Here is a 17837-nt window from a genome sequence, read left to right on the forward strand (position 1 = left end):
TTTATAGTAAATTCCATAGTTAAATATATGAGTCATGCTGGGGTGACACAAAGGAGACACAAAAGTGACAAAAACTCGAGGTGTCGTGCACATTATCATAGATGATTCTTCGCGAGATACAAATACAATGCATCTACAATTATGTGTACGTCACCACATCATTTTTGTCATCTTGAGTCTCTGTTTGTGTCATTCCAGCATTTTCTTTTATATATATATATAATTTTATTATGCATAGTCATTTAAGGCTGCTCGTCGATGACTCGTCAATTCACACCTAATAGAGTTCTAACTTTGACTAATACATGTTGGCTATGTTCATTGTTAGATGTTACCCCACTTTTGATTATTTAGACATACACCCTTTGGTCGATATTAGAGATACCTGTCTTTTCAAAAGGCTAACATAAATGACCTTAATGTTCTCTTCTTCTAAATTTAGCTTATTTTTTCTTCCCAAGCCATTCATAGCTAATCTAGATTTTCCCGTCAAAAGGCTGAAGAAATTATGGACAGAAAAATCAATTTTCTACATGACATTGAAGAGACAATTGAATACGTTAGAAAATAGAAATAACTTACCTTAGAGTTTAACTTGAAGATTGTAGGTTGAAGGATATAGAATCTTAAGTGCTGATAATTTTTTGGGTCTCCCACTTCTAGAGATTTGTGTTGTAGTTAATGTTGAACCCCAATTATTTTCTCTGATGATCTTCTTAGTTTTATAGTCGTCTATGGTGCATCACTACTTGGGTAACTTAATATATTTTCATATGTCACTCTATGCGTGACTAACTACTAGAAATTCCATGGGAGTATAATAGTGAGTTGTCACCTTTACCTTACCTTAGTGGTAGTAGAAGAAGGATGTTGAGATAAACTGTCTCAAAAGAGAGAAGATTGTGAAACCCAACGGTGTCAAGTCTTGTACCTTGGAGAAAGGGAACCATCTATCATGGTGATTGACTGGTTCGGCTGCCACCTTGGGTCGGCTTCTCTTTAGTACAGATCGGGAAGTAATTGCTCAATCTCTAGGATTACTTTGTTAATCCCAAGGAATGTTAAATTTGGTTTCTACGGGCGAATGTAGATAGTTCTTCTTGAGAAAGGTGGATTTTTGGGTAGAAAAATCAATAATTTTCTACAACACATTAATGATGTTGGATTGAAGATGAGGTTGAATAAGTAAAAAAAAAAAAAGTTTACCCCAAAAGTTAACAACTTGAAAATAGCAGATTTTCGAGGCAAAAAATTAGCTGGTTTCGACTTGAAGTTGAAGACAAGAGCTTTAGATCATTTTTTGCTAGTCTCTCAGACAAAACCTAAGGCAATGGGGGCACATCCGCATATCATCAATTTGAAAATACGATGGGCTATCTCTAATATTGACCAAAACATAGAGGGCCATCTCTAAATCACCCCAACTTTGATTTGTATATCTATATAAATGTATATGTAAAGCGTGCAAAATTGAGTACTACATTGGAAAGATGAGTTCCCTTAATGTTGAGGGAGATAAGTACCGATCTTACATTTATGGGGAGGGAGAGAAGAACACCAAATGGAGATATGCTGCTCTTCCCAATTATGATGCAGTAAACAAGCTCTTTGAAGAAAGCAGAACTAAGGTACTAATTTTGTGTGCGTGCGTGCGTGTGTGTGTGTGTTACTTCATATTTATTCAAATTAGAATTAAGAATGAGAATTTGTGTCCTTAGTAAATATGGCTCATGTGTAACGGCCATGTACTCTGACACCTAGAGTTTAGGTGTAGCTCCCCTCGGAGTCACCCGGGAGCACCCATGTAATACTATGTAAAGCTTATTATGAAGTCATGTCAGCCCCCGTACCAAGGCATATCTGTTAGTTTAGGGTACGTGTCAGTCCTGTGCCAGGGCACACTTGTTAGCTTAGTGGCATTTTCGTAATAAGGGAGTATGACCGGCCTCCACTTTTGATGTTTCCTTCTAGAAACCTAGGAAAGGAAAAGTATCTACCTTGTAGGAAAGGTGTCAGTGCTATCCCAATCCCTGGCCTACACCCACGTTGTTGAAGCCCTTGAAGCCCAGTTCCGTGGAAGTCTCGCATGTCATAGGATCATCATTTGCTTGTAACGCATCTATTACTTTTGTAATGCGTTGCACTGTGAAATTCAATATTATATCAACAAAGTTGCCTCCGGGTTTTGCCTCGTGTTGCCTCATTTACTTGTTTGCTAGCTACGTGTGTGTGGTGTACGATCATTTTACAGGCTTGCAAGTGGATTTAACCCCCTTGCGCCACACGACCTCACTTCGAAAGAATAGGACCGTGACAGTTGGTATCAGAGCTACAGTTGTTTGAACACAGTTGGTTACCCCCCTAGCTCTTTCCCCGAGATTCCATTAGTTCACGCGAACAATGACACGAGGAGCTGCTAGTACCGCTGATCAACCCGCTCCCAACACACCAGCACCACGTACAAACAAGGAACGTATTGAAGTATTAGAGGAGAAGATAGCCATGTTCTCCGGTATAGTTGATGGTATTGCGTAAATAGATGATCGACATAATACACTGGAGGAAAGAACCGAGACATTTAGAGCCAGAATGACTGACCTCGAGGAAGATACCCGAGGATCCATAGCCACGTTACAGGAACAGATTACGGAGCTCACTACTAAAGTAAGCCTCCTGGTAAGAGTCGTTGGTAACGAGCGGCCTACCGATAATGATGCTTCTCCCTCGCGTTTGCGAGTCCCTGAGCCACACGCCTTCAGTGGTGCCCGCGATGCGAAAGAGCTCGAGAATTTTCTGTTTGATATGGAACAGTACTTCCATGCAGCTCGTCCGGATTCAGAAGAGGTAAAAGTAACAACTGCTTCTATGTATCTTGCAAGTGATGCTAAGCTATGGTGGTGAACAAAGTACACCGAGATGGAGAGTGGCCAATGCTCCATCGATACATGGGAAGACCTCAAGAAGGAACTGAAGAATCAGTTCTTACCCGAGAATGTGGAGTTCATTGCCCGTAGAAAGTTGAGGCAACTCCAACAGACAGGTACCGTACATGACTATGTCAAGCAATTTTTCGCCTTGATGCTTGAAATCCTTGACATGTCAGAGAAAGACAAGCTGTTCTCGTTTATAGAAGGGCTTAAGCCTTGGGTTCAGACAGAACTACAGAGGCAACGTGTGCAAGATCTCACGACTGCAATCACCGCAGCTGAGTGGTTGACAGACTATTCTCCCGTGGATGGGAATAGAAAGAAGGTATCCAATCAGTCGAAAGGGTATTCTTCGCAGAGTGAATGCACCAATGGGTCTTCTAAAGGTAAAAATGGAGGATCTAGACACAGTCCAAGCAGGAGATCCCACCGGGATTCCTCCCCTTCGAAGAACACAGGTACCTAGTCCAACAATCACCCCAACAAGATTCAGTGTTACTTGTGTGGTGGTCCTCATAAGACGTTCAATTGCCCGCAAAGAAGCAAGTTGAACGCATTGTTAGTTTCCCAGAGTGACCCTAGTTACGAGAGTTCAAGTGAGAAGGATGAGGATGAATCTTCTCACATGGGAGCTATGCATCTATTGAATGCAATGAAACAGACCTTTGAGACTCAAAAGTTCCGTCAGCGTAAGGGTCTCATGTATGTTGATATGGAGATTAGTGGTAAGACCACCCAGGCAATGGTTGATACGGGAGCTACACATAGCTTCATTGCCCCTACAGAGGCAAAACGCCTCAATATCCAGCTCGAAAAGGATTCAAGCCGTATGAAAGCTGTTAACTCCGAGGCCACTCCTATACAAGGGTCGGCCAAGTCCGTGGCTGTCAAGATAGGTCCATGGAAGGGTAAGCTAGATCTTCTCGCAGTTCCACTCGATGAGTTCCGAGCTATCATTGGGATGGACTTCCTGCGACAGAACATGGCTGTTCCGATGCCATTTGCCAACACTTTGGGCTTGCTAGGTGAAAGTCCAAGCTTCATTCCTCTCTCTACAGGTAAAGAAGATGGAAAGATGATCTCAGCCCTTCAGCCAAAGAAAGGGTTGAAGAAAGGTGAGCAAACGTTTCTTACTACCTTACGAGTTGAACCTGATGATCAGGACCATAGTTCAACTCCCCCATTGGTAAAACAGGTTTTGACAGAATTTGATGATGTTATGCTGGAAGAGCTTCCGAAGACCCTACAGCCACATAGGCCGATTGATCATCAAATTGAACTAATACCTGGTGTCAAGCCTCCTGCAAAGGGGCCATACAGGATGAGTCCTCCGGAACTAGCTGAGCTACGCAAGCAACTTGATGGACTTCTGGAGTCTGGATTTATCAAACCTTCGAAGGTACCTTATGGGGCGCCTGTTTTATTCCAGAAGAAGCATGATAGGTTATTGCGACTTTGTGTAGACTACTGAGCGCTGAACAAGGTTACCGTCAAGAATAAGTATCCGATTCCACTGATTGCCGATTTGTTTGATCAACTTGGGGCAACCAAGTACTTTTTCAAGTTGGATTTGAGATTAGGGTAGAGATGAGCCGAAAACTACCTGTTCAACCAGGTATGGTGCTTATGAGTTCTTAGTCATGCCCTTTGGCCTTACGAACGCACCTGCGACATTCTGCACCTTGATGAACGACCTTTTCAGACCATACCTCGACAAGTTTGTTGTGGTATATCTTAATGATATCGTAGTATACAGTTTTACCCTTGAAGAGCACGTTCAATATTTACGCAAGGTATTCCAAGTGCTTCGCGACAATCAGTTATACGTTAAGGTAGAGAAGTGTTCATTCACTCAAGAGCAGATTATGTTTATTGGCCACGTAGTGGGTAATGGACAGATCCGGATGGACATGGAGAAAGTGCGAACTATTGATGAATGGAAAACCCCTTCTACTGTCACAGAACTCAGGTTATTCATCAGTCTTGTGAACTATTATCGACGTTTCGTCCAAGGTTATCCCAAAAAAGCCGCACCTCTCACCGACCTGTTGAAGAAAGATTACACTTGGTCCTGGTCGGACAAGTGTCATGAGGCGTTTGAAGACCTCAAGCTTGCTGTTATGCAAGACCCAGTCTTAGCTCTACCCGACATCACAAAGTCGTTTGAAGTTCAGACAGATGCATCTGACTTTGCTATTGGAGGAGTGTTGTTACAAGATGGGCATCCGCTTGCTTATGAAAGTCGGAAGCTCAATGATGCTAAGAGACGCTATACTGCACAGGAGAAAGAGTTGTTAGCTGTCTTCCACTGTTTGAAAGTTTGAAGACATTATTTGTTGGGATCACAAGTTCATGTGAAGATCAATAATGTGGCAGTGAGCCATTTTCTAACTTAGAAGAAGTTGACACCGAAACAGGCTCGTTGGCAAGAATTCCTCACAGAGTTTGACTTGGCCTTGGATTACAAGCCAGGAAAGAACAACAGCGTGGCCGATGCCTTGAGTTGCAAAGCAGAGCTAGCAGCACTTCAGCGACAAGTTTCTCAAGTCACCAGCACTTTACAGTAGAGAATTTATGATGGTTTGAACAGTAATCCCCAAACAAAGGCCATATTGGATATGGTACAAAAAGGGAAATCACGTCGTTTTTGGATTCGTGATGAGTTGTTATATACCACTAAGAGCCGCATGTTTGTTCCACGTGCGGACGGGCTAAGACGAGAACTAATGAAGGAGTGTCATGACACTCCATAGGCTGGCCATCCGGGCTGGCGCTGCACATTAGCTCTCTTGGAGCGAGGATACTATTGGCCGAACATCCCTGATGATGTGTTAGATTATGTGAGGACCTGCCTCATTTGCTAATAAGACAAGATCGAACACGACAAACCAATCGGGCTACTGGAACCGCTTCCAGTCCCCCAAAGACCTTGAGAAAATGTTTCTATGGACTTTGTCTCAGGTTTGCTAAAGGTTACAGAGTATGGGTCCATCCTTGTGGTTGTGGACCGTTTCTCCAAATATGCTACATTTATACCGACCTCAACATATTGCTTAGCAGAAGAAACAACGCACTTATCCTCAAACATGTCATCAAGTATTGGGGTGTGCCCAAGAATATCGTCAGCGATAGAGATTCAAGATTTATAGGGAGATTCTGGACCGAATTGTTCAGATTACTTGGGTCTCAGTTTGACTTTTCGACCAGCGGACATCCTCAAACAGATGGGCAGACTGAAAAATTTAATGCCATGTTGGAGGAATATCTCAGGCATTTTGTCACTGCCAACCAAAAGGATTGGGCGAATCTACTTGATGTCGCACAGTTATGTTTCAATCTTCAGAATAACTCTTCCTCCAACAAGAGTCCTTTTGAACTTATTACTGGCCAACAACCTTTAACTCCTCTTACTATTGTTTCAGGATATCAGGGACAGTGTCCAAGGGCGTACAAGTTTGCTAAGTTTTGGCAGGACAACAATGAAATTGTCAGATCTTACCTTGAAAAAGCGTCAAAGCGGATGAAGAAATGGGCTGATGAACATCGTCGACCAGATCGTTTCAAAGTTGGTGACTTAGTTCTACTCAAGACAGATCAGTTGAGAAGGTTCAATCGAGTACAGCAAGCACACAGGGGACTACTACAGCGTTATGAAGGTCCAATGCTCATCCTCTCTCGAGTCGACAAGGTCTCCTACAAGCTGAAGTTACTGCACTGGTTACGCAACATCCACCCTATCTTCCATGCCAGCTGTCTCAAGCCATTTCATGCAGATCCAGCATGCAGTATTCCAACACGTTCACCTTCTCGTTCAACAATCCAGTCGGAACGTGTTGTCGACAAAGTTCTCACCTAGCGTCAAGTCAGCAGTAGTTCAAGCAAGCTGCAGCACATAGAGTACTTCGTCACATGGAAAAACTTGCCAGAATGCGAAGCCACCTGGGAAAGAGCAGAGAATCTACAACCATTCAAGCAGAAGATTGAAGAGTTTGTCAAGGACAATACGACGAAGACGTCTGCAGAATAGGTGGGGGAGACTGTAACGACCATGTACTTTGACACCTAGAGTTTAGGTGTAGCTCACCCCAGAGCCACCCGGGAGCACCCATGTAATACTATGTAAAGCTCGTTATGAAGTCATGTCAGCCCCCGTACCAGGGCATATCTGTTAGCTTAGGGTACGCGTCAGCCCCGTGCCAGGGCACACTTGTTAGCTTAGTGGCATTTTCGTAATAAGGGAGTATGACCGGCCTCCACTTTTGATGTTTCCTTCTAAAAACCTAGGAAAGGAAAAGTATCTACCTTGTAGGAAGGGTGTCAGTACTATCCCAATCCCCGGCCTACACCCACGTTGTTGAAGCCCTTGAAGCCCAGCTCCGTGGAAGTCCCGCGTGTCATAGGATCATCATTTGCTTGTAACGCATCTATTGCTTTTGTAACGCGTTGTACTGTATAATTCAATATTATATCAACAAAGTTGCCTCCGGGCTTTGTCTCGTGTTGCCTCATTTACTTGTTTGCTTGCTACGTGTGTGTAGTGTACGATCATTTTACAAACTTGCAAGTGGATTTGACCCCCTTGCGCCGCACAACCTCGCTTCGAAAGAATAGGGCTGTGACACCCTGGCTCCCTTGAAGAACAGGTACAAAACCTTGTGAAGACTTGGGAGATGGAGATGTTCCACAAGACATGCTTCGATGACTACAAAACAGTGGATCCAAACAAGTATAGGTTCTGCCTCAACAGTAAATTACTAAACTCTTCAATTAGTAAAAGTAGATACGAACACACTTTAAATGATAGAAGATGTGGCTATTAATAGCCGACTACAAATCCTTGGGATTAGGCTTTGATGATGATCAATTTATATTATCTAAAGAAAAAAAATGATTGATCATTGAGATGGTTCTCTTATGGAGATATGGTTTTCAACTCTGGTTTCTCCAGTTGGCATCCACTCGGACTGAGATGACTTGGGCGAGTCAACCTGTCTCGGATCCTTGAAATTTGAATGGAGAAAAACCCATTAAAGTAGCTATGCGGAGAAAATTCAAAAATCCTAATAAGACCCTTAAATGGATGTTAAGAGTGAACTCATCAACATCAGTGTTCAAAACAAGCAAAATATGTTTGAACCATGCTTTATAAATAGTAAACTAAAGAAGTATATTTCACAGGAAGGGAAGGAATATCTCTAGAGGAGAAGAGAAAGCTTGGAGGAGGCTATAACTCACTACTGCAAACCTCATTGCCCGAGACGTATCAATGCTACAATCCAGCAGTTGAAACAGCAGACTCATCTCACAGGGCCTTTACCACAACGTTCCCTCGTGGTTTTGCTGTGGAGATTCTCCATGTTTATTCTGGACCACCACAGATTGTATACAAATTCAGACATTGGGGCTTCAAGGAGGGTCCTTTCAAAGGCCATGCTCCAACTGGAGAGATGGTTGAATTCTTTGGAATCGGCATCTTTGAGGTATAACTCTTTCCTGATCATGGTATTATTAAAACTCAGCCGAGTCAACTTGAATTGAGTTGTCTCTAAAACTTATTTCTCTTCATTATTGAATTTGTTCTTCTTTGAAAAATTTGAATGAAGGAATGACTCCACAGATTAAACTGGTTCAAGCTGCCCATTCTTGAAGAATACCGGGTAGTTAAATGTTGAGAAGCAGTGAACATTCCGATCTTGACTGAAGGATACATTATCTGTTTCGAAACTATATATATTGTCTCAAAATGTTTGGGCTCTTGACCAAAAACATTATTTCAAAATGAGATCTTAAATTAATCTAAATGTATGTTACCTGGTTCTTCATTTCGAATTAGGGTTCGTGGTTTGCTATTCTAAAACAAATCCAGTTCGTAGATGTAGACTAAGATAATTTGTTTCTCGGTTTGCTTGTTGTGCATATACATAATTCAAGCATGCAAGCTACAAGTAAAACTAGAACATTAAAAAGATTCCAAGAGAAAAAACAGCGAAGAAAGTTATAGATTTGTTTCTCTTATAGATACACGAAGAACAAGGAAGCTGAAGAGGTGCCATATAATTTGCCGAACCTAATGTCAAAATTCAGAAAGCCAGAATTGCCGATCCTAACCATTGGTATCCTAACCCTATAATTACCAAGATTTTCAAAATAAGTTTATACAAATTCACACCAATTAATGTGGACATCTTTATTTCCACAGAAGGTTTTAATGATATTCAATCAAAATGTTAATTCTAATCACCTACAAAGCAGATTCTGCTCAAGTCTCTTTAACATTTCTATCAGAATTATGTTTCTTCATTAAACCAACAAAAGTTGTATTAATAAGTAAAGTAAAGGAGTCACAAAGATAGGATTACCAGTATCCCCTATCCACTCTTAAATATATTTTGATTCCATCAGCTAACAACCTCGTCACCTTCAAAAACTGTTAAAAATCTCCATAATGGTGTAAGTTGTGCCTAGACATACAATTACAACACTAACAAAAAAAATACCCTTCAATTACGGCGTGCATTACTATAAATTATATTGGCTAAAATCCAAAATTCCTGAGCTTAGCACCTAAAACAACTAAAATTTGTAGCCTTTAAGTATCAAATCACACATACTTCCCTCTATACTTAGGCTTTGACTCTTTACAAAACATAGCTTCGCTTGATGCACCATTCAGAGAATCGGCTGGGCTGAAAACAGCAGAATGAAGGTTGCCCTCTTCCAACCACTTGAGATGGTTTTTTTTGAACTCTAAATTCATCTTCTTAGCCGACTCTGCAATCTCCTCGGTGTACGATCCCGTCTTCACCATGGTTAGTAGATACCGGCTGTACCTAAAACTAAGGATTTGCTCACAAGTAGCAACCAAAGTGAAACATGGGTGCTCAGGAAATTGGGCAGCAGTGGACCCATATTCTCTTAATACGGGATAAAAAAACACAAGTCTCCCTCCCATTGCAAGCATCCTAGCAGCAAGTTCAAGCAAATCATGCATGCACTCAGCTAAGCTATAAGGAGCGGTTGATGGTATGTGATCTGCCCTCTTGTCCTCAGGAACAGTGTAAGGGCCAACAGTACCCTTCAGTAATTTGCGTCCCCCAGATTTGCGGCCCCCGGCACGAACTCCATAAGGAGGATCACAGATAATAGCGTCAAACACCTAAAAAAACAGTATCACAAACACCAGACAAAGCAAGAGTAACATTAATAATAACCAAAAATAAAAAAGTATCACACTAACAACAATAATACACTTACCATGCACTTGTAATGTTTATGAATCAAGAGTCAAGACATCAACGTGTAACATTGAATTCCACCTAGGGATCCTACCACTCTTAATTCACAAATTATCTCTGGTATCTACTGCTTGGCCAATTCATAACCCTATCCAGCCAGATTTTGGATCTCACAGAAAGAATCTGGCAATCTTTTTATTTTATTTTATGGATAAGCTGGACTTGAACCCACGACCTAAAAGTTGCTTTGCACTGTGTCAAACCAATTGAGCTATGGGTCAAAGCTCATTTTTTTACGAGTAAGCTGGACAACCTCAAAGTTGTATCAAAGTGTCAAACCAACTCGGCTATGGGTCAAGCCCAGAATCTGCCAATCTTATCATGAGAACTTTAGGATCCAACCTGATTGTTTTGTACTCTTATTTCTAGTTCATCATTGTTTAATTTCAGAGTACCAAAGTCTCGGCTTGAAAGGATCCAGGAACTTATGGGGATATCTAACACATGGCTTGGTTTGGCAAATGCGTTAACACATACCTCTGTGGAAAGAAAATTATAGCGCATTATAGCACTCTAAAACAGGGATGTTATGACAAGAAGAATGTATGTTCAATTGCATCTATAGCATTTCACAATTGAAAACTGACGACATTACCATACATTAGCAGGTGTTCAGACACCATTTAGGTAATTGAATCTATAGAGTTCCAACAATGAGAACTGATGGCATTACCATACATACAGATGTTCCAGACACCATTTAAGTCAGAACAAATAGAAACCAACAAACTGTCAAATAAACAATCAGAGGAAAACAGGCTACCTCTTTTAGCCCAGGACGCCAGGAAGGAAGGTTATTATCCGCCCTCAACAGAGAAATTGGCATTGGCAACCCATACTGCAAAACAAACCAAGAATGAATAAGCCGACTAATAATTTTAGAGCAGACTGAAATTTGATGGGAAAATATTTACTTAGTTTTTTTGGATAGGCAAAAGATTTATTAAAAAAGAAGAAGAAAGAATTTACAAGGTGTTCGAGTAGGAACACCTAAAAACAGCAAAGAAAAGAAAACTAATCCGAGGTAAGGCTACAAACCCGATCCCATCTAACCAACAAATCTTCGAAAAAGATCCCTCTAAAATCCTTGAATACTTTTCCCCAAAAGAAAATGATAGAAAGATAGGAGAAAATTAAATCTTGGAAGTCTAGTTCATCTTCGAAGATGCGACTATTCCATTCCTTCCATAGGCCCCAACAAACAGCAAAGGGAGTTGATAGATACTTGGTTCAAGTACCCATAGTTAACTGATAGTTTCAAGAGTTAAATCTAATGAATCAAATCAACAAATATAATCCAGCTAAACTTTGATCGATTGCATACATAAACCCAGCCAATTAATATACAAAATTTAAATAGCTAATAAGGATTGTGCATGCTCAACAAACTAAGACAGAGACCGATAGTATGGTTTGTGAGACTTCCCCTCTTTCACTAATTCGAACCCATCAATAAATTTGAACTATCGGGATTACAACTCCTCCAGTAACCATGGTAAAACGATCCCTAGCTCTGTTTCCTTGATGCCCAAGGTTTCCTTATTAACATCAAATATTAATGGAATTTAATGCTTGTTTCCTTGTTCAGCATGAATTGAAAACTAATCTTGGTTTTAAAAATAGGTCTAATTCGGCACTGAGACCACAAATCTAGCAAGCATAATCACAATTGTGGAAAGCCAAAAATAAATTTTCAAAGTTTATTCAAACAGAAACATACACCAATTCTTCAATGATTCATCTCATTCTAAGCAACTTTATCATAAATTTCACAGTAATTTCAAGATACATTTATGATTTAACTGTAATCTCAAGAAACACTTCTCTATACCATATAAGGTGAACAAACTACAAAGAATGTTTATATCGCATAGTCCAACATCTTTCTTGGTCAAAGGCAAAGATTTACCTGCTTAAAATTGCTCCAAACATTACAGTCAGGGCCGCGACCATCTCGTACTACTCTTATGTCAATGTCTGCACCCTGAACAATTTATATCAGCCTACTCAAAGTAAAATATCTGAAGAAATAGTTCATTCCTAAGAGAGAAAGGTCATTTATGGGCTTAGACCCATAGCTCAGTTGGTTTGACGCATTGCAAACCAACTTTGAGGTCATGGGTTCAAGTCCAGCTTACCCATCAAAAAAGAAAAAGAAAAGTCAAGTCATTTATCCCGGAAAGAAACCACAGATTGACAAAGTACCAAAGATTAACGAACCATTGTCATTGCCCCGAAGTGTGCAGCAGCAACAAGAATGCTCCCCGTGCCAACAAATGGATCGTATACAAGTTTTCCTGGCTTAGCCAAGGCTAGATTAGCCATAAGAAAAGCCATTTCAGCATCCATAGCTGTGGGGCCTAAGTACTTGCGGCTTTTTAATTGATAGGTTGGCAAGAGCTTCCTATCTGCAGCCCCAACTTCTCGACCAAAAAAGATTCTCTTTTGGACAACTGGTGGAAGCCCATTGTTTGATCCATAGTCATCAGTTTCCATAAGCCAGAATTTGTGATCTGGATTCTTTAAATTAACTCGACCCTGAAATTACACTGGCTTTTAGAAGCTGCACAAGGAAAACGCATTGTACAGAACTGCAAAAGAATCAAAATCTGCATGCAGACAATGCCAGAAAAATATATCAAAATAGTTCCATTTCCCCAAGACTCGACACAAAATTTAACTAACAATTTCCTTTGTATATATTTTGGTGAAAATTCACTGTTCATTTTGCAAAATAAATGGTTGAATTGTAAATTGCAGCTGAAATAATCAAATTCCAGGCACAAAATTGCAAGATTTTGGTGGAAATATTCTCATGAACAGTAAAATTCAATCGAAACACTCACTTTTAGAAAATTACTGATAAAATTTATGAAAATAAATATAAAAAATAAAATTACTTATTGAACAAACTTGTAAATTACTCATAATATTTATTCATTAGAAGAAACAAAATATTATTAGCTAGATATATGTACATCATCACAGTTAAATTAATTAATAATTCCAAAAAATTCAAAATTTTGAGTTTATCCATTCTTAAATACTTATTAATCATGCGAATATTATAAATTATAATTAAATTGGCAATGAAGGATTATAGAAATATGGTTTCAAGATTTATTGTAATAATTACACAATTTTATATATTTTTTCATTTTTTTAAACTTCTATGCTAAAAACATCTTGTGTTATGCGACCACATATGCTATTGTGCAATCACATATTCTGAGAGCACAACATAGCATATGTTATTTGACAACACAGCTCTCACGAGGCTGCATCACCATTCTTCTATTAAAAGTGTTCCACTAGAAAGGCTTTCTTCATATCAATATAACCATGATGCAATCATATAATCATCAAGCGAAAGAAGATCAAATCTAGCATTACAAACTATAACCCATTTGCTAAAGCCAGTTATTAGAAAATTAAAGAAAAATCTTAGAATTTCTTGTTCACGTTCAGATATCTTCATCACGTTCACGAGAAGTCAACGAGGCTTAAAATATCGTCTCAAGGATATGTTTCAGTCAAGAGAAAACAGAGGCAGTTTCAACCAAACATTTCAAGACAATCAGAAACATTCAATGTTTTGAAGTCAAAAGTTCTGTTCTGGTCTTGGTTGAAACAGGAATGGTCAGCCAAAATATTCTGAAACATAAAAAAGCTTTCAACCACAATTCATAATGCCTTTCCTAACTCTTTTGGGTTGGCAACACAAATCCTCTTCTCCTTTCCAGTTGATCTGGGGTTTTAGCTTCATGCCAGCCATATATTAAAAAAATTAAACCAAATACAACAACTTCTAGGTCATGTTAAGATATCCTCATCATTTACAATGCCTTTCCCAACTATTGGGGGCTGGCAACATGAATGCTATTGTTCCATTCAAAACGATCTAAAGTTGTAGATTGTGGTAAGGCATACACATTCAGATATACATTACATCCTTCCAATTTTAACACTAGAGACAAACCTTGAATGGTACATAAGTGAGACTTTGAATCAGTTCATTTTGTTCTTGAAAGCTGATCACTTTGCCAAAGCTATCTACAATGATCCTGAACGTACTTTCTGATGTCAAAAATGGCGACTTCTGCTCATCTGGATAACCTTTGATAGCCTCTTCCAATTCTTCATAGGTACCACCTTCTCCCCAAAGTTCATAGATTCCCTTCACAAGTATACCTGCAAATTTGCAAGTAAATAAAGGTGTCTAGATTATTACCATTGTAATTTATTCAAACAATATTATGTTTTCCTTGTGTAGAGAGGTGAAAATAGAGATATTGTATATGCAGAGGATTTACTCTTTTAATCATTTGCATATTTCATTTTTCTTCCCAATTTTAAGTTTTCTCTCAAAAGATTTTTATATGCCTTTGTATGTGTGAAGCAGCAAGTAATCTTCATGTAAATTGTAATAAGTTTTCTTGTCCATGAAGATCTTATAATTGCAATATTCTCAATAACTTAAGATAGGGAAGTAGCAGGGACTCTACGACTCTACTACCCATTTGAGCAAATGTAAATGTTTTGATGACCAACTTACAAATAAGTTCTAGGCCATTTTTAAAATACCCATTTCCATCTGTGAAGAGGTTTTGAAGTGAAGCTCTATATATCCTTCCAATGTGTTGAATAAATAAGTAATCAATTCCTTCCACTTCCATGGATCACACACATATTGAGGATGAAATTAAACCACATGGAACATGATCGTTCGGATTTTGGAAAATGACATACTCCACGTCAAAGCCTAGATCCTTGTATTCCCTGAATCCTATGATGATGAAATCTATGATTGAGTGGAGTGAACGTATCTGACAGACGTTATGACGGCCTCAGGGCCATGAGCATTGAAGCAAAGATTTTTTAGAGATTTGTTAGGTTGCACTGAGGCAATCCCGGGCCTAAGCTGGAGATTTTTAGAGATTTGTTTGGACTCGTGGATGTGGAGAACATGTAATGGGGACTATTACCTTCATGTACCTTGGCCTTCCCCTTGGAGTTAGTTCTGCTCTAAGGATAACGGGATTTAGTAATTCAGAGATATCTGGCCTCTTGAAATCTCAATATTCATCCAAAAGAGGGAATGTGGTATTGATTGAAGGCACCTTCTCCTATCTAGTTACCATCTATACCGACGTGCATCGTGAAGAGATAAGAAGTGTTAGACTAGAAATTTCTTGCAAAACAATAAGTAAGATGTTCATAAATATAATTCAGTAGAGTTGAAGAAATGGAGAATATTGGGGATCAGGAACCTCAAATTAATGAATTCCCCTCTTTGGGGGAAAAAGTTTTGGAGGTTTGACACAGTAGACTTCAATATATGGAAGAGAATTATTTTATCAAGTATGGGAGTAGGAATCTTGATTGGTATATTAATGATTACACTTTTATGGCTAAGAGACATCCTTAATGTATACTTTGAAATTGTTAAGATTATATGTAGGAAAGGTGGTAGAGTTCGTTTTTCGAAGGATTGTGGTGTGGTGGTGTTTCAATCAAGTAGAAAATCATAGTCCACTAATTTGCACATAAAAAAGAAAACTCATAGAAATATTTTATGATTTAGAATGGGAAGCATTTATCTTGGAATTTTGGATTTACGAGAAACTTGAATAATTGGAAGGCTGATCCCATTGGCAGTCTTTTGACTTGCACTAGTGGTCACCCCTCCCCACCCCCTCAAATGGAAGACAAGTGAATGGGGTATCAGAATTGTGATGGCTTATAGGTTCTTTCTATTTTTCTTCAAATTCTTCTACTAGCCCTGCTTTTCCAACTACTTTGGTTGAGAATCTAAAATCCCATATTCTTTAGATAAAAGTATCATTGTCGACAGGGGCGGAACTAGCAAGGAGCCAGTGGGGGCAATTGCCCCTACTCAATTATTTTTTTTGCCCTTATATTTATACCTTAATTTGAGATACCCCTGTATTTTCAACTAATGACATGCCCATTTGCCCCCACTCCCTCACCTCCCTCCAATTTTTGCCTCCCACCCCTCAATTTTTTAAAGATGAAATCGCCCCTTGACTTGGGCCTTCTCTCATAGACTAATTGGAAATGGCCTAAATACCCTTTTCTTCACCTCTGACCAAAAAAATCTTTAAATTTTCTCCCTCAAACCATTCAATTTCAAGTTCTTCAACCTTACTATTAACTATAGTTCGCCCCCAGTACAAGAAAATCCTGGTTCCGTCCCTGATTCGACGATCATTTGATTAGTCGTGGAAGGATAATTGTTGATTTGTGTAATATCGATTACAACCCAATCAGAGGATACTAAAACCCTAGTATCTAGCTTTTTATAGATCAAAAATTAAAATATCTCCGAACAATTTTTTTTCAAATAAAAATGCCATAGAGAAGCAAAAAAATTAAAGAAAAAATTGAAGAACGAAGCAGTTTTACTTCGATTAGCGATGTTTCTAGCGATTTCCTCTGAAGGGAGATTGACGAAATGGAAAGGAGAATCAGGATGGTGGTGTTCTGGAAGCTTCCATTCCAAAGAACCTTTATCGTATCCGAAGAGCTCCGCAAGAGCTTCAACTTCGGGTTTCCTGTAATCCAACAATCTGTGGAAGAAAACACACAGATACCACATCCTCTCAGCAGCTCAGAAGAAGAAGACAAGGCAGAGAGGAAAGCTGGAAGAAGCCTATGCTACTTTCAACTACAAGGGTTCCAAAAATACAAAAAACCCCAAAACCCTGATGAAGTAACTGAATCAAGGAACATGAAATGGGAGTCCACATTCCTTTTTTAGGGCTGTCAATGGGCCGGGCTGGGACGGGCCGGGCCATAACTTGGAGATCCAAAAGGTGTCAATGGGAACCCACTTACCCAATGTACCTGAGACTGATTAATCGATTTTGGGTCTACCATGATAGACATCGTGACATGAGTCAAATGATAAAAAATAAAATCGATTTTAATATGGTTCATTTGCAAATTAATTAAAAATAATTCCAAGAACAAAGGATGATGAAAATAAATGATAAAAACTCACGCGCATCTATCAAAATGCGTAATTATATTAAACAATGGTGAAAAAAATCAGATTTTAAAGAATAATATCCCCACAAATGGATTAAAACACGACCGTTTGATGAATCTCTGAAGAAAAATTGGTTGATTATGTGAATTCGATTGAACTTTGATAGATTTTTTTTATATGGATGTTTCGATAGGGTTTGATATACTTCGAATTAGTAGGAGGAAAAAGTTTCGTTTGTTCGATGGGTGTATGTAGTAAAACATGATAAAACCCATGAGGGTATTTACGTACTTACACATTATTTACAAAGAAAAATCGATTGGTTATGTGGATTCTATTGAACTTTGATAGGGTTTTTTGATATGGATGTTTCGGTAGGGTTTGATATACTTTGAATCAATAGGAGGGAAAAGTTTTGTTTGTTCGATGGGTGTATGCAGTAAAATATGATAAAACCCATAAGGGTATTTACGTACTTACACACTATTTACATTTAACATTTAAGTGGGTGTGGCAAGCAAAAAATTGAGTGTAAATAGCAAGCCCCATTTTTACTAACAAATAAAAAAAAATGTACTTTTCAAATAATTTTCTTTCCATATA

The 17837-nt window shown here is 39.1% G+C and overlaps 2 protein-coding genes across 2 annotated transcripts; one reads left to right on the forward strand and one right to left on the reverse strand.

Moving 5' to 3' along the window:
* The first annotated feature begins 1490 nt into the window (after positions 1-1490).
* LOC147406584 (pathogen-related protein-like) lies at positions 1491-8413 on the forward strand. Its single transcript, XM_086434685.1, has 3 exons — positions 1491-1634; positions 7550-7673; positions 8106-8413. The coding sequence occupies exons 1-3, from the start codon at positions 1491-1493 to the stop codon at positions 8411-8413; spliced, it is 576 nt and encodes a 191-aa protein (XP_086290811.1).
* An 869-nt stretch (positions 8414-9282) lies between these two features.
* Positions 9283-16968, reverse strand: TRM11 (tRNA modification 11 protein). The gene is made up of 6 exons (XM_086434684.1): positions 16649-16968; positions 14202-14413; positions 12443-12760; positions 12132-12206; positions 10986-11060; positions 9283-10083 (listed from the first exon to the last, which is right to left on the reverse strand). The coding sequence occupies exons 1-6, from the start codon at positions 16839-16841 to the stop codon at positions 9529-9531; spliced, it is 1428 nt and encodes a 475-aa protein (XP_086290810.1). The 5' UTR covers positions 16842-16968; the 3' UTR covers positions 9283-9528.
* Between the last annotated feature and the right edge of the window lie 869 nt (positions 16969-17837).

This window comes from Akebia trifoliata, chromosome 3, assembly GCF_017979445.1.
Source record: "Akebia trifoliata isolate Shusen 1 chromosome 3, ASM1797944v1, whole genome shotgun sequence".
In the NCBI taxonomy this organism is placed as follows: domain Eukaryota; kingdom Viridiplantae; phylum Streptophyta; class Magnoliopsida; order Ranunculales; family Lardizabalaceae; genus Akebia; species Akebia trifoliata.

What these genes read in the sequence shown, in the direction of transcription:
- LOC147406584 (XM_086434685.1), top strand. Translation starts at nt 1,491, where the DNA reads ATGAGTTCCCTTAATGTTGAGGGAGATAAGTACCGATCTTACATTTAT. An exon ending in AAAGCAGAACTAAGGTACTA is followed by an intron (nt 1,635 to 7,549) that starts ATTTTGTGTGCG and finishes GGGCTGTGACAC; the next exon opens with CCTGGCTCCCTTGAAGAACA. An exon ending in GTATAGGTTCTGCCTCAACA is followed by an intron (nt 7,674 to 8,105) that starts GTAAATTACTAA and finishes TATATTTCACAG; the next exon opens with GAAGGGAAGGAATATCTCTA.
- TRM11 (XM_086434684.1), bottom strand. Translation starts at nt 16,841, where the DNA reads ATGTGGTATCTGTGTGTTTTCTTCCACAGATTGTTGGATTACAGGAAA. An exon ending in TAGAAACATCGCTAATCGAA is followed by an intron (nt 14,414 to 16,648) that starts GTAAAACTGCTT and finishes GCAAATTTGCAG; the next exon opens with GTATACTTGTGAAGGGAATC. An exon ending in ACTTCGGGGCAATGACAATG is followed by an intron (nt 12,207 to 12,442) that starts GTTCGTTAATCT and finishes TAAATTGTTCAG; the next exon opens with GGTGCAGACATTGACATAAG.